This window comes from Platalea leucorodia (assembly GCF_965183815.1).
Source record: "Platalea leucorodia genome assembly, chromosome: 1".
NCBI classification, from domain to species: Eukaryota; Metazoa; Chordata; class Aves; order Pelecaniformes; family Threskiornithidae; genus Platalea; species Platalea leucorodia.
The window spans coordinates 150,795,527-150,820,148 of NC_138823.1; the positions used below are offsets into that span (position 1 = coordinate 150,795,527).

A 24,622-nucleotide genomic window follows, 5' to 3' on the forward strand; every position below is an offset into this window, starting at 1 on the left:
GGCAGTGCCCAGTGACAGAACAAGTGGCAATGGGCACAAATTAAAATGCAAGAAATTCTGTCCTTCCAAGCTCACCCATTCTGTGATTCTGTTTAAAATATATCCTAAAAGTACATTTGTAATGAAGAGCTCTGACCTGGCTGTTACCACTCTAGAATGAATGACAGGGCAGAGTTTCAAACAGATAAATACTGGTTAAAATGTAGGAATAAAAGGGCAGGAATAAATAGGCAATGGAAAGAAGTAGAAAAAATTATAATACAAAGGTCTATAAAAGTATCAGCTCAGGGCTAACTGGTGACCAGTAGAACAAATAGACTGTTAGAAAATATTAGAAAACACCCATGGAATAAAACAGAAATCATCCCATTCTCAGCCCTAGGGGCACTCAGTTTTTGAGTACTTCGTCTAATTCTAGTCTTCTCATCTGAAAAAGGATACAGCAGGAAGGCAACTGTACAGCAAAGTGAAAATAGGATAATTAAAATTGTAATTGCTTGCATATGAGGAACGATTAAATAGATCACGATTCCTTTGGCTGAAACAAACAAAACTACAGGAGGATATGCTGGAGATTTACAAAATCATGTGTGGCATAGGGTAAGCAAATAGAGAGTTGCTCACTGTCTCGTCTAATCTGAGAATGGAAATCAAATGAAAGCAGCAGGCAGAAAATATAAAACTAAAAGAAGGATGTATATGTAGTTAAGGTGTGCAACTCTTTGTCACAGGAGGCCCTGGTGTAAGTCATTTTGGGTTCAGAATACATGGATGAGAAACTCTTCTATGAAGAGAAATACAGCTATTATATATGAAGACACCATCACTATGGGCTCAAAAAGCCCTGGGTCACAAACTGCTGAAGTCTGCAGTAACATTCTGGGCACGTATCATTACATGTTCATCCTGTTCGCATGCTGCTGCCTAGGCAAAGCTACTCACTGTCACCGGTGACAGATGGACTTTGCTCTGACCTGATAAAACTGGTTGCCATAGAAGGCCTTGATCTGCCCCATTTGAATTCACATTTCTGCATGCATTTCTTCCAAGGATTGTTATAGATTGCATACAGATTGTTGTTTGACTTACTTGGCAATCCCTGCCTTGATATTGTGTCTCCGTCCTTTGGCCACCAGATCCTGTGATTTAGCAAGATTGCTTCACACAATGTTGTGCAAAGGGCGAGATACTGATGACAGTGATTACTTAATCCCCTCCATCCCCTTCTAACAGATAATCCTGCAGGCACATGCAACTTAAGGCTGGATGAGGTATGTTATCCCTTTGGAGGGGATTATGGATAAGATGGTCGCACAGTAGGGAAGGGGTTATTCCTTCCCCCCTTAACATTAACCATGGTAAGTACTGAAAGCAACTGGAGAAGGAGAAATGAATAGGTTCTTTATTAAATGCAAAGTCACTCCATTCCAGATTTTCCTCCCTTGAAATAATCATTTAAAGTACACCCTCTTCAAAAATGGGAAGAGTTCTTTCAGAACAGCTGCTTTCTGAGAAGGAACCTGAGTTGCCTTGGTTGTGAGAAATACAGATTTTGCTAAAGCAGAAATGCACTGCACACAGGTGCATGCCTACTGTGGCTCCTTCAGCAAGTTTACTGTATTCATAAAACGCATCTTTAGCTCTCCCACCAACATAGGAAGTCCAAAGCAAATCCTAGTAAAGCTTTTGAAAAACTTAGGAACCAATGTGGAAATAGTAAGCTTTGGAAATGTATTACTACTTTTTATTTCATTAAGACCAAGAGGAAACACTTCATATCAACCTGGTCTGTCAAATATTCTGTGATTTTTTTTTCCCTGTCTTCTCATCTCAGTGGTAACTATATTATATCTTGTGCTGCACTGGATATAAATATACTTGCCATGAAAAAAGAACAATTCACAGCACCCACTGTTCCGTATGTTCATGAAGTGCACATGAAGTGCAACTGGGGGAGAACAATAATGTCCAAACTTTGTTGCTCTTACTGCACCCTTTGAAAACTGTCGTCTCACCCTTATCATTGTTGATGTGCAGTAGATGATAGATGCACTTCAAATATCAAAGCTGTTGTCTTATTATTTAAAATGTAATTAATGTTTTGTAAGGAATCTGACAATCCTAAACAGGAATCTACTTCTGTATCATTATTGTTTACATATTTGAATGGTTGCTTTAGAGACATTTAAAAAAGAGTATTTAGGTTATACAGTCTTAAAAGCTGTCCTTGGTTTAAAGGACATGAGACACGATGCAGAAAGATAAGCTGTCATTTTTAAGACTACTACTGCTTGCATTAGTTGGGATTAAATGATTAATCAATTTATCTGAACAAAATTCAATGTAAGTGGGAAATGGCTAGCCTTTTTCACCATTTTCCAGCAGAGAAGTAAGATGTGGTCTCTCTTGAGTGTTACACCTTGTACATAGCAAAATAACATTTCAAAGCATGCAACTAAGTTTTTTGTATTATCTTCGGCAAGCAAATTATTCTAGCACAAAATCAGGAATCTACTCATGACCATTATGCAAGACTCGGTAAATGATCTTCAAAATACACGTTGGTTTTCTCTGAAAAATACTGGTAGATCACTCTCATACACAACCATAGCTTTTTGAGTGGCTGAAATACTATTTTTCTTGCTGTTCTTCCCCAGATAGCTGACTCCTGTGTGTTACAACCCCAACACTGTGTGTAATCCACTTTTTTAAACTGCGTTGCCTATAAGCAGTGTATTTTAATTGCCCGGAGCTAATGTGCTTATAGTCTTAAATCCCCCTTACTGTTCACAGAAACCGAGCAGGCACTGAGAGGATCAACAGATGGGAGTGCCCAGCTCTGGCTGCTGTTGGAAGTGGGGGAGAGAAACATTATTATGTAGTTACTTCATAAAAATAGGCTGGATTCTTTAGAAAAGGAGTGGCCAGCCACAGCAGGATCATTTGCATTGCAGTGTGGTCTCCAGAGAAATCCTGCCCAGAGTTCTGGCACTGCTGCAGCACTTTCACTCCTTGCTATTATTTGCTGAATGTGAAATCGTATGGATGTGCTGAATGTGTTTAAGGATGTCACACAGAAAAGGAACCTCCCTGCATCTGACACCCATGCTGACAGTCACTTTTACGAACTTTGCAAATTACTGCATGAAGAAGAAAGGAAGAATGAGCGTGTGTATGTGTGTCATTTCTGCTAGGAGGGACTGGTGAGCTTAGCAATCATCCTTGTTTCACTGTGAATCATAACTCCTGACTCACTGCCACAACAATATATGGGTCAGCCTCGCAATCTGGAAATGGGACAGCAGGATTAGTCTTTGCAACAGGAGACTTGTAGATTGCTATCAGCCTCTCCCTGAAGTGGCTGAGCTTCTCAGCTTCTGCTGGACATTGTGCATAGTTGGCATAACAGAAAATCTTTGAAAGTACCAATGAATTAAGGACTTTTGACACCTGGAGACATGCATCCTCCCGAGACTTCCGTGTACTTAAACAACCTAAACAGAACCTCTCCATTTCAAGGCCTGGTTTTACTTGTGATGGCACTGGTGGAGGGAGTGAGAGGAGGATAGCCATGCAGTTATGTAGCCACTCTCCCATCATGAATTTCCCAGCTCATGCTAAACTACGCAGTGCTGGCAGGGAAAACACAAACCCTTAGCTCCCTTGGCATATCAGCCCTTGCTGTTTCTGCAGTCTTCTACAGCAAATGCCATTATCCCCAGGTTTAAGGTGTGGAAGCTAAGGCAGATGGTTCAAGTGAACTTACCAAAGGCTCCCAGCTGTCTTTCAGACACAGAATGAGACTGAGGGAGCCCTTTGTTGTTTATTCCAGGTTGTCTCTCACGTTACTGACTCATTACCGACACACTCATCTTTGTTGCTAAGGTGACACTGCAGCTAGTTCAGCAGGAACAAGCTGGATGGAGGCCCTTCCAGCCTTTACTTGCTCTCAGCGGCTGCCTAAGGGCACCGCGCTATGCAACTGGTCTAGGGTCCCCTGAGGACACATGAAGTGCAATGGCCCTTTCATTATAAATCCCAGCCCTAAAGGAGGGACTGTAAATAATTCCCCATCTTTTGAGAAAGGTAATCGCAGTTACTCAGTCCCAATGACCTGTTTTCATGGTCAAGGATATAGCCAAGTCCGTAACACACTGGACAGGGAATTTTAATGCTGAAAATATGGTTACAGGGGCTATCATTGTTAAGATGTTTTCCCTTTTTTGTCACATCCCGGAAGTAATCAAAACCTCAGGAACACTGATTGCATACATTTGCACTAGCTGAGATGAAGCTGACATTTTTCTACTTCTCTGAGCCCCGTATCAGGCCAGGAACCAGGCAGCCTTCATGCAAGACTGTAAAGGCATGAGGGGAAACTCTGAAGTGCAAATTTCATCTCTCTATATATACATCTCCATACATGGCAGGGAGCTGCCTTGGAAGCAGTTATGCTAGTTTTCTACCATCAGACTGCTTCTCTTAGCAGTGAATGAAGAATAAGGGAAGAATACACCTAGTTATTTACAAATATTATATGAGGACAAGTTGATCTGCTTGGTGCTATTCTGCCAGAAGTTCAAAGAGATCACTGAGAAGAAAGCAAGAGGAAACAGAATAGCATTAAAAAAAAACGCAGTCAAAAGATCTCCAGTGTTCTTCTAGGAAGACTAATTGTCAGGGAGGGCTAACCAAGCTCTGACGGCTTGACCCTCCCATATCTGAGGTTGGGATCAAATGGGATAGTAAATGATAAAAAGAAAAAAAGCCCTCCAGCCTTATTAAAGAAACAGATTGGGTTAGTTGTCACGAGTAACCGAGGACTCCTAATGAGTAGTGAAAAGCACACAAGAAAACAGGCAGACACCCATGAATTACAGCAGGCTAGATGTCTCCCCCAACTCAGAGATGGCTTCACTGAAGAAACCCTACAAAAGCTTGTAGGGAAATAAGTACATATTTTGCCCTGATTATTGTACATCTTTCAGTGAATAAATAATACTCTTACTCTGAAGGAGCTAGGTCTGAGCTACTTTAATTATCCACTACCACTGGCTCCTGTAATAGGGATGAAAAACACAAAACACAGCCTGGCTTTCCAGAGTTAACACAGATACACAGACAGCAAACAGGCTGACTGCAGCAGACAGATCCAGTCTCAGAGTGAGAGGACTACATTGTTCCACCTGGAGGAGGACAACATGGAGAACCACCTAGTCTCAAAGGGCATGCTCAGGAAGGTCTAAAGCACCACATTGATAAGCATGAGCTATGGGACTGTTCATTTAGGGCAGGTTTTTCCTCCTTTATTGCGTCTGCTCATCATTAAAGTCAAGGATCTGAATGCCATCCTGGCCACCCCTTCATTTTGAGTGAGGTATAGAATTATAATCTGAATCAGGACTAATATCCATATTGAATAGTTTGATTCTATGGCTACAATGGAAAAAATAAAATCCCAGAATACAAATACTCTCTGACTTCAAGGGATTAAGCATCCTCAGTAGAATGCTTTGCTGTTTGGGTGCACCCTCCCAATTCAAATTCTCATCCTGTTGCGTGCTAAAACCCCACAGCTCCTATACGCTTCAACAAAAACTACAGAGTATAGACATACTGCTCTCTTGTATGACTGTATTTGTATATTGTATGCAAAGCACAATCCAAACCATGAAAACTAAGTCACACCTTCAACAAATCTCAGATTATTACTAATAAACAGGCACAGTCCTGGTATAAACACAGCCAACCATTTGCACATGTTTAATTACAGAATATACCTCCATAATTTAATAGGATAATTATTGTTATTGTACTCATCCTGGGAACTAGTTTTCCGAGGTAAAAGATGCAGGAGAGCAGATGCTGAAAGTGGAAGGAGCAAGGCACCAGAGATGTTTACTACACAAACACAAAAGCAGTGTTGCCCACAGTCCTGACCCTGTAACTCAGTTGAAGGCAACTGCCCAGCGAAATCAGGACTCTGCTAGAACCGTGCCCTCTGCAGCCAGCATTCTGGCAGAAGCCACCACCGTCTCCCAAGCACACCTGCCTTGTGCAAACTGCTGACGTGGCTCCATCTTTCATTTGCTGTGACTACAGAAGAGCCTGAGGCCGTTGACGCGTGCTGCCCAGTCGGTCTTTGGAGAGGAACGGAGGCGGCCTGCCTGGCCCAAGGACCACAGCACAGACCAAGGACAACTTTCAGACCCACACCAGACACGCACACGACTATTAAAAGAATTGCACTTGCTTACACACGGTCTGAGGGAGGTTTTGAGCCATAATAGCAGGTTAGCCGAACTCGATATAAAGAGGCTTTCTCACTGGAATTGCTTTTAGAACATTTAGGGCTTTTAATGGAGGACGGAGGATTCTGGCGGCAGAAAAGTATACAGCGTCACACATCAACTGCCCTACACTGCAGTGGGGTCTGTGACCAAACGAGCCCATTTCTCGGGCAGCGGGCTCCTGACTAGCTGTTCTTCGCCTCGAGAGGCGGCCGCTTGCCCTGCTTCAGCACAGGCAGCTGGCTAGCTACCACTGTGCGGCTCAGGCCTTCTCCTTCCCCTCTGCCGCTTTATCCGGCTCCTTTTCTCCGCCGATCCCGACTCCTGGCGCCCACCGAGGCCCCAGGGGCAGCCTCCCCACAGACGCTCCCGCAGCGGGCGGCGGCCGGCAGCGGGGCTGGGCCCTGAGGGCGGCGGCGGGCAGCCACGCGGCGCCCGCCCCGCCCCGCCCGCGCCCCTCCCGGCCCCGCGCCCCGCCGCGCACGCGCCCACGGACCCCGCCCCGCCCCGCCGCACACAAACAGCGGGCGGCTCCGCGCCCCCCCCATCCGCGCATGCGCCAGGCGCAGGGGCGGGGCGGTGCCCCTCCCCCCGCCGCGGGCGCACCTGCGGCGCCCCAGGCGCATGCGCGGGGCAGGCGGCGAGGGGGCGAGCGGACGGGGCCGGCGGGGCGCGCAGGCGCAGGCGCAGGCGGGGCGGCCGCAGCCTGCGCAGGGAGCGTCGGTCGGGGTCGGGTCGGGCCGGGCCGGGCGCGCTGACGGGATGGACGAGGACGTGCTGACTACCCTGAAGATCCTCATCATCGGCGAGAGCGGCGTCGGCAAGTCCAGGTGAGGGGGCGCCCGCCTCCCACAGCCGCTCCTGCCACGGCGCGGGGCGCCGGTGGGGCCCGGCCTAGTCCCCCGCGGCGCCGCGTTGGACAACCCCACCTCTGCCTCAGCGGCCTGGGCGCGGCCTGCTCTGAGGAGGGCTAGGCCCCGCGGGGGGGGGCTTCCTCGCCCCTTCTCGGCCAGCCCTCCTGCAGGCGAGGGGCTGCCCCCGCTCGGGGCTGCCCCCTCTCGGGGCTGCCTGCCCCTCCCGCAGCCCTCCCTCAGCCGCCGGCCCCGCGGCGGGGCGGGGAGAGCGGGTGTCTGCCTGACCCAGTTGGAAACCGAGACGAAGCAGAGCTCTGCCGGCCTGGCCAGGGGGATCTGGGCCTCTCTGCGTCCTGTGCAGCCTTGTGTCGTGTGAAGAGGGGTGCGCTTTTACACCTCCACAGCGCTTTGGGGTTAATCTGGTCCGTAGTATGTACATGTAGAGTCACAAGTCATCCAGCGCTGGGTGTAGGTGGGGGGGACACAAGCTGGGCAGTGAAGTAGTTCTACCACCTGACTCTTCTGCTGACTAATTATACTCTTTCTCAACTACTTTGAGGTTGATTCCCCCCCCCGCCCCACCCCCTGCCCTTTTCATGGCTTTTGTCTAAATCACCTTTTTTGGTTTTTAGTATTTTTTTCTTTAAATTTTTTTGTTACTGTTTGTTAGTTTATCTTAATAAAGTTAGTTTATCTTAATAAAGGAAGTAGGATACAAATGCAGGAGGTCATCTGGGGATGTGCCACACTAATCATGTTAGATTTGATGTTTTTATGGCAGTAATCTGTGCAGTCTTCTACTATGACCCTAAATAACATCTAAGTTGCTAATTGGAGAAAAATGCTTATTTGTTAAAAATCTGTCAGTCACTCCTTTGAGTTAGCTACTGAATTGATAATCTAGCACAGTAGGCTTCTGGTGACAAGACATGATCAGAGCAAATTTCTTTTAGTTGACGTCATCTCTTTCATATGTGGCCATATGGAAGAATTTTTTCTGAGACAGATAGCATGCACAATGTTTTTGTACACCTACTTATATGCTTATTTCTTCACATGAGAAAAGTTGTTGAGAGACATTATGTAGAGGAAATAAAATTGCTATGAAACGATAACACTACAGTTGTTCAGATACAGGAACTTAATATTGACCTATTCCTGAATTTGTGTCACTTACCTATTACTTGACTAGGAAAGGTCAGATGTTAAACTTGTATTAGCATGGTGTAGTAAGTGGTTGGAGTCCTGACTTCTGAACCAAATACTATCTTAAGCCTGGTCCCTGTGAGTGCGTTGTACTTTGTAGAAGAGGATATCTGCATATGGAAGAAAGGTGGGGAATGTAGAAGTTGGCTCGGCTTAGCACTCAAGACTTGTAAGCTGATGTTTTTATTCTAGAGGCAGTATGAGGGTTCCGTATTTTGTCTGTTTTGAGTGAAACTAGTTTTGGTTGTAGCTAAAAATGTTAAGTAGTTAAAAATGTTAAAAATGTAATTAAATGTTAATGCTACTCTTAAGTAGCATCCTGATACAACTGTCTGAAGGTACAGTAAAAACCTGTACACTATTTTTTTTTATTTTATTTTAATTATTCTTTGGTAAATAAAGCTACCATTTGGTTTTGGGGTTCTGGAGTAAGGAAAAAAAGGTTGGTCTGTGGTTAACTTTGGAGTTGTCACCCAGCCTTATTGAACTAAAGGATTTCAGTAGACACTTTTCTGTCAATGCAGGACTGTGTCCAAATGCTAAAAAGGACTTGGCTGCTAAATTCGCATGCAAGAAGAGAAGAGAGGGGGGAAAAAACGGGGGAGGAGGACACCAAAAAATAAATAGGGCTTTGTTTTGTTTCTCTAGCCTGGAAATGAATAGAAGCTGTCAAGTCATCGCAAACAGCTGTCTGCCACATGGTAATATACACTTGCCACAGATGCATAAGAGTGGTGATTTTAAAAACTGTATGCTGAGAATCTTTGTCTCTTGCTAAAATATTTACATTTGGCACAAGTACAGTGGCATTCTGGGCATTTTTTCGAGGAAACCTACTACAATAGTGTGATGTGCTGGTAAATCTGAGTTGTAGCTGTTCTTACATTGATAGCAAAGGATAGGGGGAAATGTTGTGTGTGTGAAAGTCCTTGTATGCAAAAGGATACAAAATTGTAAAACAATGGTGAGCTAATTCTACTCTTAAACTTCTGCGTCTTTATTTCTGATGGGTATAGTCCTTACTGTTCCACTGTGTGCCCAGTTCAAGGAGTTATTTCCAGGATGAAAAGCTGACTTGGAATTTTCTTCTCAAGCTTACAGAAATACTGTGTGAGGCAATATGAAACAAAATCTTTTGTACTTAATTCTGGGAGAACAAAAATAGAATAAGATAGAAGCAAAACACTTTGAGAAGCAGGCCATGTGACTGTTTAGGCAACTGATTTGACAACTTGTGTGGTACTTTGTTTTCAAAGAGACATACTTAGTAATAGATGCAGAGAAGAGGACTGAGCTCTTCTAGCAGAGCATGTCTACTGTGTATTTTCGTGTTCCCTTTTTTTTTTGTAGGAGAGAAATTATGGAAAAATGAGATGTGTTTTTATTTAGCTACATGATCTTGCTGTTACTTTCAGACTTGTAATTTATAGGCTTCTGGCAAGCTATGGTTATGCTGCAATAATAGTAACTCTTATTTTTCTTCCTTCCCTATCAGCCTTCTGCTGCGGTTCACAGATGATACATTTGACCCGGAACTTGCAGCAACAATTGGTAAGTATGTGCTGATGCTACCTTAGAAAAATCTATACCAACTTCGGTACAAAATTGTAGTTTGTTCAGACTTGCCTAACCAGTACTGAAGTTAAGACATGTCTGCTTCTCTGTAAGGAAAGAATGATGTTGACACAGTTTTAGCATGCAGTGCTCATTGGTGTAGAGCACTGACTGTCCTGGTCCACAGTTGTTCCCTTTATGCAAAAATATATCCTTGGCTAGGAAAACAGACATAAATGTCACCCTTCACCATGAAGATGGAAATCATAGGTATTGGCAGTGAAAAGTGCTAGTGGAACAACCTGCAGTTCACTGTTTGCTAGCATTTCAGGCTAAAATGGAAATGTAAGAGCTACTATTATGTTTCCCACTGATTTGTCTGTGCAAGATAGCTATCAAGTGGTTTAAATAGTAATATTGCTGTCCAGAACTTGTGTTCTATGTAATATGATACTTGATAGCTATCTTAAGAAGACTTAAGACCCTCTTTAGTAGGGGATGTTAGCCCTTGCAACTCATGACAATCCTAGAGTGTGGCTTCTGCTTTTCCTCTATAGGGAGAAAATTACAATGTGGCTTTTTCTCTCCTACCTAGTAATCGGTTCCTTGGCAGCTAGACTCTTGAGAAAAATGGAAGAGAGCCAAGAATCTAGAGCTGCTGGGAAAAAAGCAGTGATGTGTCATTGCCATGTTGGTATGGTACCTACCAACAGTTGTGCTGGAGGAGCGTGACCCAGAATGCAGGATATACTATGTAGATGGTTGTCAAAGGAAGCAAAATGAAACTTCTAAGAATGTGATGCAGCTGTATGCCCAATTAATAACTGAAGTAATGGAAAATCAAGGTGACTTTTCCACACAATGCATTTCAATTGCATTTTTTACTTTCTCTGTAGGAAAAGTTCTGGCTAAGGACTTGTATCAAATTTTTTCTTTGAGTTCAGCTGTTGGTAAACAAAGCCAGCTCTGTCTAATTGGTTAAGAAGTCAATAAATTGATCTATTTTTCATTAATGTTAATAAGATACAGGAGTACAGTTTCATGTAAAGCACTGAGCAGCTGAGGGGCGGAGCAAGGCCTATTTTTGTTTGTTTCATTGCTCGTGAAAAATGAACTGGTGCCAGTAGCCCTACTTCAGTTCATGAGGGAGGATAGGGTGGAAGGAAACAGGAATGGAACAGACCAGGTGGTGAAGATGGCCATCTTGTATTCTAATTTAAATAGTTTTGGCACTGTATAGACTTCAAATCACATTACTTTCTTGGTATGTCAACATGTGGGCCAGGTCAGTGCAGAATAGCTATTTCAGCTTTCATGATGTTTTGGATACCAATAGACTAGTTCGGTCTCAGTATGGGCATCTTTATTGGGTTTCTTTTTTGTTTTTAATTGTGAGGGTGTTTTTATTCTGCTGTTCATACGTAATATTCCTTACCAATGTCAAAAACTGACATCAGTGCACTATTTGAGAAACAAAGGAATTATTTCCTGAAGTAATTCTTCCTCTTCTGGATTTGTCAAATGGACAACAGCATGTGTGGTAGCTATTGTTGGCTGTTAAATAGCAACAACTCAAGGTTTACTACTGGCAGATCCTACCCTGCCAGTAGTAGGATCTACTGGCAGGGCTACCCTACTCTGTTTCTCATGTGGAAAAGGAGGGAAAGTACTCAATGTGAGCATTACTTCAAATAGAGTTTGAGTTCTGAGATAATATAAACTTACTAATATGGAATGAACATGGTCATTTGGTAGGAAAAGGAAGTTTCTAGAGACTGAGGAAATGCTGGCCTAGATCACCCTAGCTGTTAGGCCCCTCTAGCTGATGTTTGTAGTAGTATTGTGCAGTAGAGCTACTGTGACCCCAACTGTGAAAGTCCTATAGCATGGTGTGTGGAGCACTCACGTGGGATAGCAGATTCTTTGCTTTTAATTTTTTTTTTCCACTTAACTGGAAGGGGAACAGAATCTGTGTTGTTCTTATTTGTTTCCTTTTTTTTAAATTACTAGGCTGTGGCATTGCCATTTTTCTGGTAAATGTATTGCTAAGAAGCAACATGTCAGCTTTAAATTCAGGGCAGGATTTGTTGTTCATACAGATAAAGTACTTGGAGTGAGTTCTTACAGACAACTGTTTCCTGCTGCATGAAGGCAGATCCTAGATGCCAAATTCAGGTACTTGCAAGATGGTGAAATGCCAAAACACGTTGTGAATCTTGACCTGGATTTCTTTTTGTGCTGATTAAACACTATTTCGTTTTGAGTTTGGGGATGGAAGAGGTTTTTAAATAATTTTAAGGCTTTCCTGTTGAGACTGCAGAGTATGGTGCTTTTCCAAAATGAATGGATTGACTACAAATAATGTCATCTTTCAATGACATCTGCATACTGACTGCTGAACTGGTTAAAGTGACTATATTTTTTATTTGGATTAGAAAGTGAAGAGATAACATGCTATATGTTTAAAAAAACCCAAAACAAGCAACAACTGCACACAAAACCACAACGCTGGGGAAAGCCTTGGCTGCAGGATGGCTGGTCCCCTGCCCCTGTTGAGATGTACCTGATCTTTGTAGCTTGCACAAACCTACTGGGTGCAATTTAAATGAAACCCTAAACTATTGTTTTGTGGTTTGTTTTTGGTTTTGTTTTTTTTTTTTCCTTCAGAATTTTGTAAAAAATCCTGTGGTATTCTCAGAAGAATAAGCTCCCTTGGGCAAATAGTTTGACTTCAGTAGCTTCAGTTGGATTAACTGTGTTTTATTCAACCTAGCAGATTGCCTGTCCTTGCATTTTGTTGAGGCTAGCTTGTTCACTGGGCTTCATCACGTGAATCTCCTCAGACTGTATATACCCCTATATTTTCTGTTGTCCTTACTGCTCATGCTAGTCTTTACTTGCTTGCCTTTTGTATGAGAGATTCTAGATAAGTGTTCAGTGCAATCCCTGTTTCATAAGTGATGTATTGCACAGATCTGATCTTTCTTAACTTTTTAGCTTTACTTGCACTTGGAGTCCTCCAACTCTAAGCTGTCCAACTTGTCAGTTAATTACAACACAAATAATAGATCCTAGCTGATTTTGCACTTCCTGTAAATACAGCGTGGCATACTGGCCTAAGTGCAAGAGCAGCATGAAGGTGACAGAGCTGTTCCTTGCAGACTGTAAGTCCATAGTATCTTAGTGCGTAGTGCTGAGACAGTAGGTGTCAACACACAGGAGTACAGTCTAGTAGTGCTGTCTTGTTCCTGGCTGCCTTCCAAGGCATGGTGGAAAGCACTGTCAGCTTTCTGTTGTCAAGGGTAGAAACATCACTCTTGCAAGCTCAGAACTGACACCTGTCACACAAACATGTCTGTATTTCACTGAAGTATTTAGGGAACATAAGTATCCAGTTTGTTCAATTTAACAAGATTTTCTTGAGCCCTGTGTTTTTTCTACTTGTCTTCTTTTATGGCAGGTTGATAATCAAAAACCTAGGTATTTAGAAGATTTCTTTTTGTTAACTGGCTTTTTGTATGTGTTGAGCTTCTTAGTTTACTAGAATGAATTTGCCATTTCTTGATCACTTTAAAGGATATATTTTGGTGTGCTATTAGTTCATTTTCATGCTTCTGCTCTTCGATAATCAGTCTAACACATGGGGTTTATTCACTATTTTAGTTTCTTAATTTACGTGCATTGCTCATGAAGAATTTAAAGCATTATCTTTTGATTTTAAGCCAGCAGCAAGGCTAACGTAAAGGTGTATATGCACTTTCTATTAAATGAAAATTGCAGAACCGTGCAGGTACAAGATACTGATGCTGTTTACTGAATGGGAGAAGGATACGGTGACTTCAAAATACACCTAATATGTTTGTCTTAAGCAAAAAAAGTTTTCCTTCTTGAAACTACTATGACATACTTCTGATTTGTTAAGTATCAGATAAACTTATAATATCTACAGTTACAGTTTTTGATGTCAGACTAATGGATAAAAGAATGCGCTGTGAGCTGTTGGACATCCTGGCTGAGCAATGGTGATTTTTACAGTTTAGGGAAAGAAATATGCAATTAGAGTGGAAGAAGAGATTCTGTTAGTCTAGAAGTTACTGCTGAGTGCTGAAAAATTGGCAGGACAGGATGTTCTTTAGGATCAATTTGAGTCAATTTGCTAGCATAGCAGTCTTCTATGAACGAGGTAAAGTTCCAAGAACTTTAAAACAAAGTTAATAGTGACTGTTTTCTCTGAACAGAACTCTAGAATAATGTACCATCCTTGCGCATGGTGTGGAGTATTATATTACTGCTAAGTTAGGACTAAGAGTCTTAATCCCTGAAAAAACAGAATTCTGTTCAGTTACTGCAAAAGTTAATGTACTTTGGCAAAATTTTTCTTGAAATAAAGAGTATGGGCTTCTTCCAGTGCAGAATGTAGTCTGAAAATCACTTGACACTTCAGGGATCACTAGTGAGCTGAAGCTGTGAAACAGTGGAATAAAAATTGTGTGTATTTTTTTTTTAAACAAAGCTCTTTTAAACCTCAATTGCAGTGAAGTCATAAATCTGTTTGCAGTGTGCAGTTTCTTAAGCATCTTATATACCCTCTGTGACTTTGTAAGCGGAACATATTTTGGCAGCTGTTTGCACTTGTTTGTAGTCTGCATGGCAGCACACTTATCATGAGGCTGTACTTAAACATTTTGCGTTAGAATAGTTAAAACAGAAATTCTTATTCTTATAGCAAGTGTGATGACTACTGTTTTAACTCAAAGTGCAAAATGTTTGCTGTTACATTTGAAAGTTGTTCGTATAAAGGTACCAGCTTTCCACACAACTACTTCATTTCAGGGCTGCTGCCTCGTGGGGAGTGTGAGTCACTCCAAAATAATTCAAACGTACTTCCAGTTACTTGCTATTGGTAACCTAAGGATTACATTACAGCAAAATAGATCATAATTGTACCCAGCCTCTCAGTCTGATGTGTGTTGCTATATCCTTTAAATTGGCACAGTCATTAACATCTTGTCCTTCTTGGCTTGAGTTTTGTGAAGTTTGTCCTTGGGCAAGTGATAGGCTGCTAGTTCCTGTGTATTTAAAAAAAAAAGGGGGGGGGGGGGATTGTCAGATGTTGAGGTAGATGACTGTTATCAACAGCATACTGTTACCATGTTGTCTGTTTTTTTTTCTTGGTCACTGAACACAGTATTGGTGAGTCCCTGATATTGCTGGAGTCTGTGTAAGAGAGATACTGCATGCTCAAATCATCCGAAGCGTATTTAGCATGTTTTAGAGGAATTACTGTCATCTAACATTATTTCTCACAGGATAGTGATCATGTAGTAGATGAGTCTCTGTCTATATCGGTTTACCTCTGCATGATCAGCTTGATGGGACTTGGTCAGATTGTTTGATAGGGAAACAGAGCAAATAGCTACCTGAATGCAGCTTCCTTCTTTATTTTGAAAGTATGTTGTTCCTCAAGACCACAGACGTACTCCAGGAGAACACATGTATGAGTAATGAATAGAAAGGTAATCCATTTGAATTATAAACTTGAATATTTGTCCTGGAATATGTGCTTTAATACAGGAAATGTAGTATTTGCCTTCTGTAAAATATTGTGAGTCAATGGCTTAAAAGGCCCTTAGGCTTTTGCAAAAGCCTTTCAGCAACAAAACCTTGAGTTTTGAGCAAGGTTCACAAATAGGTAATGAAACTTACTGCTCCTCACAACTTGTTTTCTGATTTTTTTTCTCTTTTCTCTTTCAAAATAGCTGTAGTATGTTTGAAGAACTAAAATATTTTTCCTCCTCTAGGTGTGGACTTCAAGGTGAAAACTATTTCAGTTGATGGAAACAAAGCTAAACTGGCAATATGGGTAAGTCTCTCCTAAGTTCTTAATGTATTGCTTTCCTTTAGGAATAGTGATAGCTTGTATAATGTACAGTTTGTACAGAATCCTTTTCTATTTAATATGGAGGCAATTTGGAGGAGTGGGAGGCTAATACTGAACCATTCAGAAGATGGAATGAGCTGTGGGGCAGCTGGCTAATGGGGCAATTGTGTTGCCTATGAGCTGCTTCTGCAGCAGTGATTCCAGGTCTGGTTGGGATAGGAGTAGAGGAAAAAGAGGAATAAAATGGTACTAAATCAGTTGCACTTTAAAACTGTGAATGTGGCTGTTCCTGGATTTTTTTTTTAATGAGTAATTCATTGTTTAATTTCTAAAAAGTTAGCCCTCACTAATTTGAGACTTCCCTGTATATATCATTCTTGGCTGTACTTGACAGGTTTTAAAAGGGTGCACTTCTAAACCTAAATGTTTTAGGCAAAATTTAGTAGTGTATTAATAGGCTAAGAATTACTGTTGCATGTTCAATTATGCTTAAATGTTACCTCTCAAAACAGTTTTTAGCCTAAAAACTTCATAGCCCTCATACAAAGACTTTTATAGGCTTGAAGTCGGTGTTATTTGTAGCAGATGTAGCTGAAAGAGGGAGAGGCAGTGTTTGTAGTCTTAGCCTTAGTGTTCAACATCTACTCTAGCTAAAAGTAGAATTCTAAATTCATGGCAAGTGAAGAAAGAAAAAGTCCAAGCTTTTTTTTAAACATTCTCCATTCTGCAAACCAGCCTCCGCACTTGTGTGACTTGAAGCATCTTTTGAATATTCAGACCCAGTTGTGACTTCTTGTAGCAAGCAAGAATAAAACCTTGTTTCTCATATAATCAAGATACCTGACCTTTACTTCCTTGGGAAGTAGTAGTGGAATGTGAAATATACATTGCAATACTTGTGCTGCTTTGAGGGTGTTTAATATCTCAACTAACAAACAGGACTTATGTCTCAGTGTGATAATAGTAATCATCACTAAAATAAATGGGTTTGACAAGGAAAATAACTGCAACAACTTGACAGACAAATAGACATATAGGAGAAAAACCAGACTAATAGCAGAATGATGAGTGATCATAGGATGGAAAATATTACATAGGACTAACTTAGGGTTTATCTTCTTGCATATTGGTGAATATGAAGGAATAATTCTGAGGTAAAGTGGAAAAGAAAAGCTTGTAAATGTGCATCATGACATAAAACCAGTTTGAGATGTGTGGGATTGCCTGAGTGACTTGTAGAATGTTGGAAGTCCAGTTCAGTTATTCAGGTTCTTTGGCAGGGAACCATTTTGAATCCATAGTGTTTCATGTGTTGCTTCTAACCTGGGGTAACTTGGATGAAGTTATTTAAATCTTCTGTGCATGAAGTCCACAATGAGTGTGAGCTATAACTTAACCTCTGATAAGAAAATAGCATTCTAATATTTGTTTTTTTGCAGAGCTGTTGACACTTTATATTTGAGGATGTAAATTCTACTTTACTTAAAAACAGAAAAATGTCTGACTTACTTCTGCTTCTGCTCTGTCATAGCATGTTAAATGCATTTACCCTGGCACTGAATCAAATTTAATTGGACTAAGGTGATTGAAGTGAGGGAACTAGTTTTGTTGCCATGGGTTTTGATGCTTGTTACAAAATCTTAGTACTGCAGCTATGCTTCTGTCTTGCTGGTTGCTGCCATACTAGCTGCAGAACAAATGCTTCCGTGTAAATGGCTATCTTATTGCTACATAGTCTAGTTGTTTACTACACCTAACAGTTTAAAGATGTTTCCCAAGACAGACTACATAAAATCTCAAAGTTAATGTGCAGTAAAACAGCAGGGGAGGGTATAAACTCTGTTAATCTGGTAGTTGAATATACTTTGAATCTTATTTTGTATGTTTATTAGAAGCAGAATACCCAAGAGCTAAACTAGATTCTGCTCAAATTCTGAATAATGGAACTTTCTGAATGGCTTTTTAGGATACTGCAGGTCAGGAGCGGTTCAGAACATTAACACCCAGTTACTACAGAGGTGCACAAGGTGTTATCCTAGGTAAGTATAGCTTTGCATGCTATTTTGAATAAGTTTGTGGTTTTCTTATGCATTGGAGTTATACAAACTCATATAACCTTTCTATAATATCTAATTGATATTAAAAATCATTATATCTGTGTTGAACAACTTGTACATTAAAAGACCTTGAATTTGATGTCTGACCTCTTTCTCATGTAGACAATCTCACTGGCCTGAGAACCACTGATTTTTCATGTGAGATTATCCCTTCAAATAGCAGTAGCTTTTAGCTTGGAGCTGTCCCTCTTCTGCCAGGAGTTTGCCTTTTATTGATTTCTTTTGGTTTTTGCCTGTGCTTACTAAGCCCAGAGTAAAAAAAAAAATTTTTTCCTCTTCTCCTCAGTGTATTCTTTCTGTATCAGCATGTATACAGCTTTCTCTTTTTCTTTTCCCTGTTCCTTTTTCTTAATGAAATTAATATAAACACTGTGGAGTCTGGCTGGGATTTTTTGCTGTTTGTATCTCCATACTGATGGGATGTTACGCAGTCAGAATCACATAGAAAAGACTAGCTGGGAGCATAAAAAGCATCACTCTGTGTGGGAGAAACCTAGGCCAAACCCCATAATTGCAGCTTCACAGTGAAGTCACTTTTGCTTCTTTCATATATGGAAACCTGTTAACTAGGCACTGAGCTCTGAAGTTCTGCTTCACTGCTAGAATTGAGGAGCTAACTAAAATAAGAGCAGGGAAGTAAGTTTATTTTTTTTTTTCAAGTTGTGTCTGACTTGAGAGATTCTTGGTAAGTTACTGTGTCCAGTTAAATCGTTTAACTTGGAATAACCTCGGTCATGAGACTTCCTGGTAGGTTTTGTTTTGTATGTACTGTTTCCCAAGCCTGAGTTGCATTATCTTCCTGGTATAGGAAGGTGCTGTGAAGGCATGTCTTGTCAAGTCACTTAGTTGCTGGCACTGAACCTGCCACTTACTGTTGAAAGCGATAAAAGTAAGCAAACACTGTTTGGGAGCTAGAAAGTTCTGCTGTTGAGATTTGCTCTCTTGTTTTAATTAATAATCTTCTCTTGACTATTTCTTTGTTAAAGAACTTCCTAAAAATAAGGTTGTTCATGCAAGCCAAGCTATAGATTTGATTGAAACCAACTGTTTATGCCTGTCTGCACATGGGATGTGAGAATGAAGGAAAAAATGCTTTCATAACTTGAAATGGTAGCTATTAGATAGTTGCTGGGTAGTGGATTTCAGGTTTATCAAGGTCTGCTTTTTGTCTGCCCTTTTTGCTCCTCACATGGCTTATTATATTACTTATATCCCACACAAATGCTAAATAGCTTGAAACACTAAAATGCTGAAAATTCAGTAGTTCACTGGTATTTCTGAGGATTTGGTGATCAGTTTACTTTTTTAGTTAAATCAGTAGCATAGCAGAAGTGTTATACAAATCTTAACTATCACTAATTAACTCAGTTTGTGTAGTGATGTTAGTAAGTATCCTACGTCAGGGGTCTGCAAGTGTAGAATTCTTTGGACAATGATAGTGTCTAGCCTGTAAGCTAGGATGTCTCAACATAAATTAGTCTGAGAACAGTTGATGACTGCATCTTAGAGTTACTCTACATTAGTATCATCAATGATTTGAACTGGTGGCTATTCAACTTCTTTCACAATTGTTGTCTTGCTGTAGTAAGTAAATTGGAATCCTTGGTCCTCCTTCAGTTTTCTAATTCAAAAAGCCATAATTTTTGCTCCTATTGTAACGTAAGCTGTATTTCTTGGAAAAATATTGTGGAAATTATATTGGTAATATCTTTCAGTTTATGATGTCACGAGAAGAGATACTTTTGTCAAGCTGGATAACTGGTTAAATGAACTGGAAACATACTGCACAAGGAATGACATAGTGAAAATGCTAGTTGGAAACAAGATTGATAAGGTAAACTGAATTCAACTGCAGTAAGTAATCTGTTGGTGTATTTTGTTAATCGTGCATATTAATGCTCTGTCTTCTTATAGGAAAACCGTGAAGTTGACAGAAATGAAGGTCTCAAATTTGCAAGAAAACATTCCATGTTGTTCATAGGTATGTTGTAGATATTTGCAGAGATCTTACTTGTTTTTTGTTACATAATGAAAAGTACTGCTTCTGTAGGACTGATAGTCTTTTTACGTACAATCCAGTTAATGATATTTCTCAGCTGCGGTAGGTACAAAGATAATAGGTATTCCCATCTTTTTTAAAGTTGTCCCTAAATATGTCCAGATTATCTGTTCTAACTGTGGATGAGTATGCTGAAATGCATAAAGATTAAGGGTGGAATACAGGCACTACTGTAGTCTGACAAAACTTGTTTTAGGTTTGTGGTTTTGTCTGATTTCCTTTCCCAGCCTACTTGCTAAATTAATAACAGAAGCAAAATGAAAGAGGGAAAACTGGTAATGGTGGCCAGCTTTCAGTATAGCAAACGACCTCGTACTTGACAGAAATCTGTATTAGAACTGGGATGTAAAAATAGGTAGGAATATAATTAACTTATAAATGGTGGGTGGGATTGAGTAATGACATAATCATGAGTGGAGCAAATATGTTGGTCTCATCTTGCTGCAAAATGAGATGGGTCTTGTAGGCAAAGCCTTGTAATGATAAATTAAAGTGGGTGGTGAAGTGATTCTTTATGCATAAGTTTATTACATGTTTCATTTAAGGATCAGCAGGGATTACTTCATAGGATGACTCCAGGAGCAAAGCAGTTCATTGACATTTCCTGTACTTAGACTTACGTTCCCGTCTCTGGCTAATGACATACCTTTGTCTAGTACCTTGCTGTGTTTCTCTTTAGCTACGGTGTCAGATGTGGAAATAAAAGTTCAGAGTTAAGGCACAAGCTGCTAAGTGCATGGAAGATGAAAAGAAACATGAAAATTGAACTATAGCTAAATATATATATCTGCATGCTAAATATGCTAAGAATCTGCATGGCTGTGTAGAAGAACAGGGCAAGCCCTAGTGGGACTGAATGGTTTCAGATGCTATCTGTTGCTCTCACATGCTGTGAGCAAATTTCTTGGGCTTAGCCAAGTAAGGCTTCTGAGTGAAATTGCCTAGAATTCTGTTAACTGCAGAAGAAATGAGGTCCCTTACTGCTTTTTATCAGATGAGTTGTATCATGGAGGCTGACCTAGAATCCTACAGTATGGATCCTTGCTTCTTATGGTATGGTGGTTCTGACTAATATACAGAACTGAAATACAGAACAGCAGCCAGGTTTACCAAACATCTGAAGTTAGGAGAACCCTCCTTTCTTCTTACTGAAGTGCTTTCCAAAGAAAAAGAAAGCTAAGCTATAGCTGTCTCCATATATTCTATTGACATTCAACTTGGAAGCTCTTCTATTAAAGAGTCTTTTGAGGTGCTGCCTTATGGGGTGACAGAAATCTGCTAATTTTGGCACTGTTATGTTATTATAGAATATATTGTAGAAGTTGTGAGTGTAGGTTGTAGGTTGAGACTTAACTGAAGGAAATACTAAACAAGTTACTGGAAGCTATGCTAACACTCAACTTTTTGCATCTCTTCTCCAGAGGCAAGTGCAAAAACATGTGATGGCGTACAGTGTGCTTTTGAAGAACTTGTTGAAAAAATCATTCAGACTCCTGGACTGTGGGAGAGTGAGAGCCAAAACAGAGGTGTAAAGCTATCAAACAAGGAAGAAGGATATGGAGGAGGAGGAGGATGTGGTGGATATTGTTCTATGTTATAAACTTTGGGAAGCTTATTCTTTGCATATTTAAACAGATAGTGACATCTTTCTGTACATAAATTCATTAAATGCTATTTTTAGGGACCTTGCAGTTTGCACATACTTGTTTTGTATCATGGCAGTGAACACTTGTAGGAAAAATGTTCTGCAGCTTTCCCAGTTTGAAAATGTTATGGTAAGCATGCCCAATTTGCAATCTTCGGGTTTTTATAAGTAGCATAAATAATGTGCAAGAACAAATGCACTACAACTTTTATGACTGTATACATTCATCATGTAACTGCTCTAAACACATCCATCTAACAAACACATTACTGCATTGTCTGCTCTCTGTCTTATTTTTAAATACTCTTGAAATGATAGAACTATATAGTGTGCACAGATCTTGAAAACAGTGTGAGCTATAAATGTTACATTTCATTTCTTCTAGTAAATGCTTTTTTATGGTATAGAAAAAGGCAAGATTATACAATTCTTAGACAAATCTGCTAAATTTTTGTCTTTCAGCAGAGCTGTCTAAGATAAAAATTGGTACAGGCCCTCGTTGGTATCAGCACTTTCTTGAAGAGATGCTTTGAAAGCTTCCTTTGCAAAGCTGGGAGACACCCATTTTTATTTTTAATTATCACTTCAGTTGATGGCTTAACTGGAGTTTTAATCCTGTGATATTTATATACTAAATTTGTGGTACTCTTGCACTCTAGGTTTTTATGATGCGGTCTGCTCTAGACTTGCTGTAGAAAGTCTTCATTTTTGGCAAGGGGTCTGAATGACATCTTTGTTCTTTCATTGTGAAGCAATTTGCCACACTTCAGTACAGATGCCTAATTTTCCTAAATGTTTGTAATATAACTTTATCTCAAACTGTAGCTCACTGTGGCTGTGAAGATCTCTTATCACATGTCTGCTTTGTGCGGCTACTTGTTCAGAAATACAACTTCCTGTCACAGACACTAAATGAGAAGCTATAAGGCTTCTTGATCTCTGTATGGAAAAATACTATTGCAATGAGTATTCACTTGAATTTACTGTATCAAAGCCAATGGTTTGTTTCAGAAGACTTGTATAGACTAATAAATTTTTTTTTCCACAGTATTGAACTTTTCTAACCTCTTCCTATTGTAGAGTTGTATATTTTCTAGCACGTACAGTTTAAACAAGGTCACTTCTTACAGACAAATTATTTCTGATTTCTGAAGGACAAGACAAGGATTCTGTGTTGTTGTGGGTTTGGTTTTTTTTGAATAATCACTATAGTGCAATCAGTAACTGAACTATTGGGCAGTTTCTTGTAAATATAGTGATGACTACCTTTTATTACTGCAAGGTTTTGTGTAAATGTCAGCATACATGATCTGTATTTTGCAGCAGGTCTTGGCTACTTCTGTTAAAATACACTTTATTCTTCACATGGAAACTTTGTTTTCTATTCTGTTTTACACTTGCTAGAAAACAATACCAAAATTTGAAGACTTAGCTATGCTAGTTTCTACCAAATATTGTATCTATAGTATTGTTAATGTAGTAGGATAATTTAAATATGTAAATGTAATTAATATTAAATATACATACATATTGTATTAAAATGTTAGATTTGTGTTACTGTTTCATGCAGAATATGTGGGCTGAGCAAATCTTGTTTGTTAGCATTCAGATCAAAGGATTTCTGGGTTTTCTAGGCTAGCACTAGAGGAAACTTGTAGGAGCATTAAAACTCTGAATAACAATTATTTTAGTATTACTTCAGTAATATTGGGCAAGTGTCATAATGCTGGCAGATGCCTGTAATTCGTTTCCATGCCTATTTTCCCCCTAGTCTGGGTGCATCTCTGTGTTGAGAAGAGACTTATTTTTCAGTTTCTCAGGAAAGGCCCTTTTATCACGGGGCCCAGATTTATCTTTCTTTCTGCCTTTGCCAGATCTGACAGCTCTTGTCACAGGGAGGAACTGCAGGGGACTCTGAATAGTGAGTATTGTTCTGCAAAAGAATCAAGTCATTTGCTCCCTCTTTGCCTGCAAAATTTTTCTGGGGAGAGGAGTACTCTGAAACAGCATATTTAGTAAGACTGAGAGCAGTTAGACAGCTGTTTGGTGTTTTTTGGGGTTTTTTTTATTTTGTTTTGTTTTTTTCTTAAGCAGATGTTTTCTAATTGACTTGCAACTAGCTGTTCTGTCTTCTTCATCTTTTAAGCATGTTTGGTTATGTCCCTGAGGAATGGCTTTTCCTAGAGTCTCACTACCTTTCTTCATTGCTCTGTCAAGAAACTATGTACTGGAGGGGTGGGTTCCTGTGCTTCCAGTATTTGTTAGAGCAAATTTAGCATCAGTTACTGTTACTACATTCCCCTCCCAATCCTTTCTCTTCTCTCTCTTTTTTTTTTTTTTTTTTTTTGGGGGGGGGGGGGGGGGGCAGGGCAAAGCTACCATCTTTCAAAATAGACTGTTCCCATACTTTCAAAGTTGTTGTGGTTTTTTTTTTTTTTTTCTCTTTGCTGGTTAGAATTGTATCACCGTTATCTCCAAGTGCACTTTCACTGTTGTAGCTGTAATGCAGGCATATCTGAAACTATTGCAAGCTGTATCATAACTTCTACTTAATACTGATTTAAGCCTATGTCTTTGTGGAATATTGAGTCTTGCAGTCGGAGAAGCATGCACAAGAGATCCTTCAGTCTACCGCTGTAGGTAGCTGAGGGATAATGGAGATAGCTATTGTTTGCTCTTCATCAGTTAATGAGAATGTGTCCATTTCCATGGCAGGTAGTTTTATAAGAAAATACTAACCCAGAATGAGATAACTGCAAAATCTTACATGATCATGAAAGACAGTTAAAACTGAAGTTGTTTCCAGTTCATTTACTCTGTAGTCAATATTAAAAGTATTGACTAGCAGTTAAGTACTTGTGGCTGGCAGAGGTTTTCTGTAGTCTTTACACTGGCCTGGAAGAATATGACAGAGCAGTTGCATCTTCTTGAGCTTGCACTTGAGAATACTACTAAGTGTTGTTACAGTTTTGTCTTGGATTTCTTCTTCCACTGTTTTAAAAAGGGAGGTGGGACA

At 40.2% G+C, this 24,622-nt stretch overlaps 1 protein-coding gene across 1 annotated transcript; it reads left to right on the forward strand.

Moving 5' to 3' along the window:
- Positions 1 to 6,974: 6,974 nt before the first annotated feature.
- On the forward strand, positions 6,975 to 23,532 carry RAB18 (RAB18, member RAS oncogene family). Its single transcript, XM_082317074.1, has 7 exons — positions 6,975 to 7,120; positions 9,846 to 9,901; positions 15,706 to 15,767; positions 17,752 to 17,824; positions 19,618 to 19,736; positions 19,817 to 19,883; positions 21,383 to 23,532. Exons 1-7 carry the CDS (start codon positions 7,053 to 7,055, stop codon positions 21,559 to 21,561), a joined length of 624 nt encoding a protein of 207 aa, XP_082173200.1. The 5' UTR covers positions 6,975 to 7,052; the 3' UTR covers positions 21,562 to 23,532.
- Positions 23,533 to 24,622: the final 1,090 nt, after the last annotated feature.

Coding starts and splice junctions, on each gene's coding strand:
- RAB18 (XM_082317074.1), top strand. CDS start 7,053: ATGGACGAGGACGTGCTGACTACCCTGAAGATCCTCATCATCGGCGAG. Junction 9,902..15,705: donor GGAACTTGCAGCAACAATTG/GTAAGTATGTGC, acceptor TTCCTCCTCTAG/GTGTGGACTTCAAGGTGAAA. Junction 19,737..19,816: donor TTGGAAACAAGATTGATAAG/GTAAACTGAATT, acceptor GTCTTCTTATAG/GAAAACCGTGAAGTTGACAG.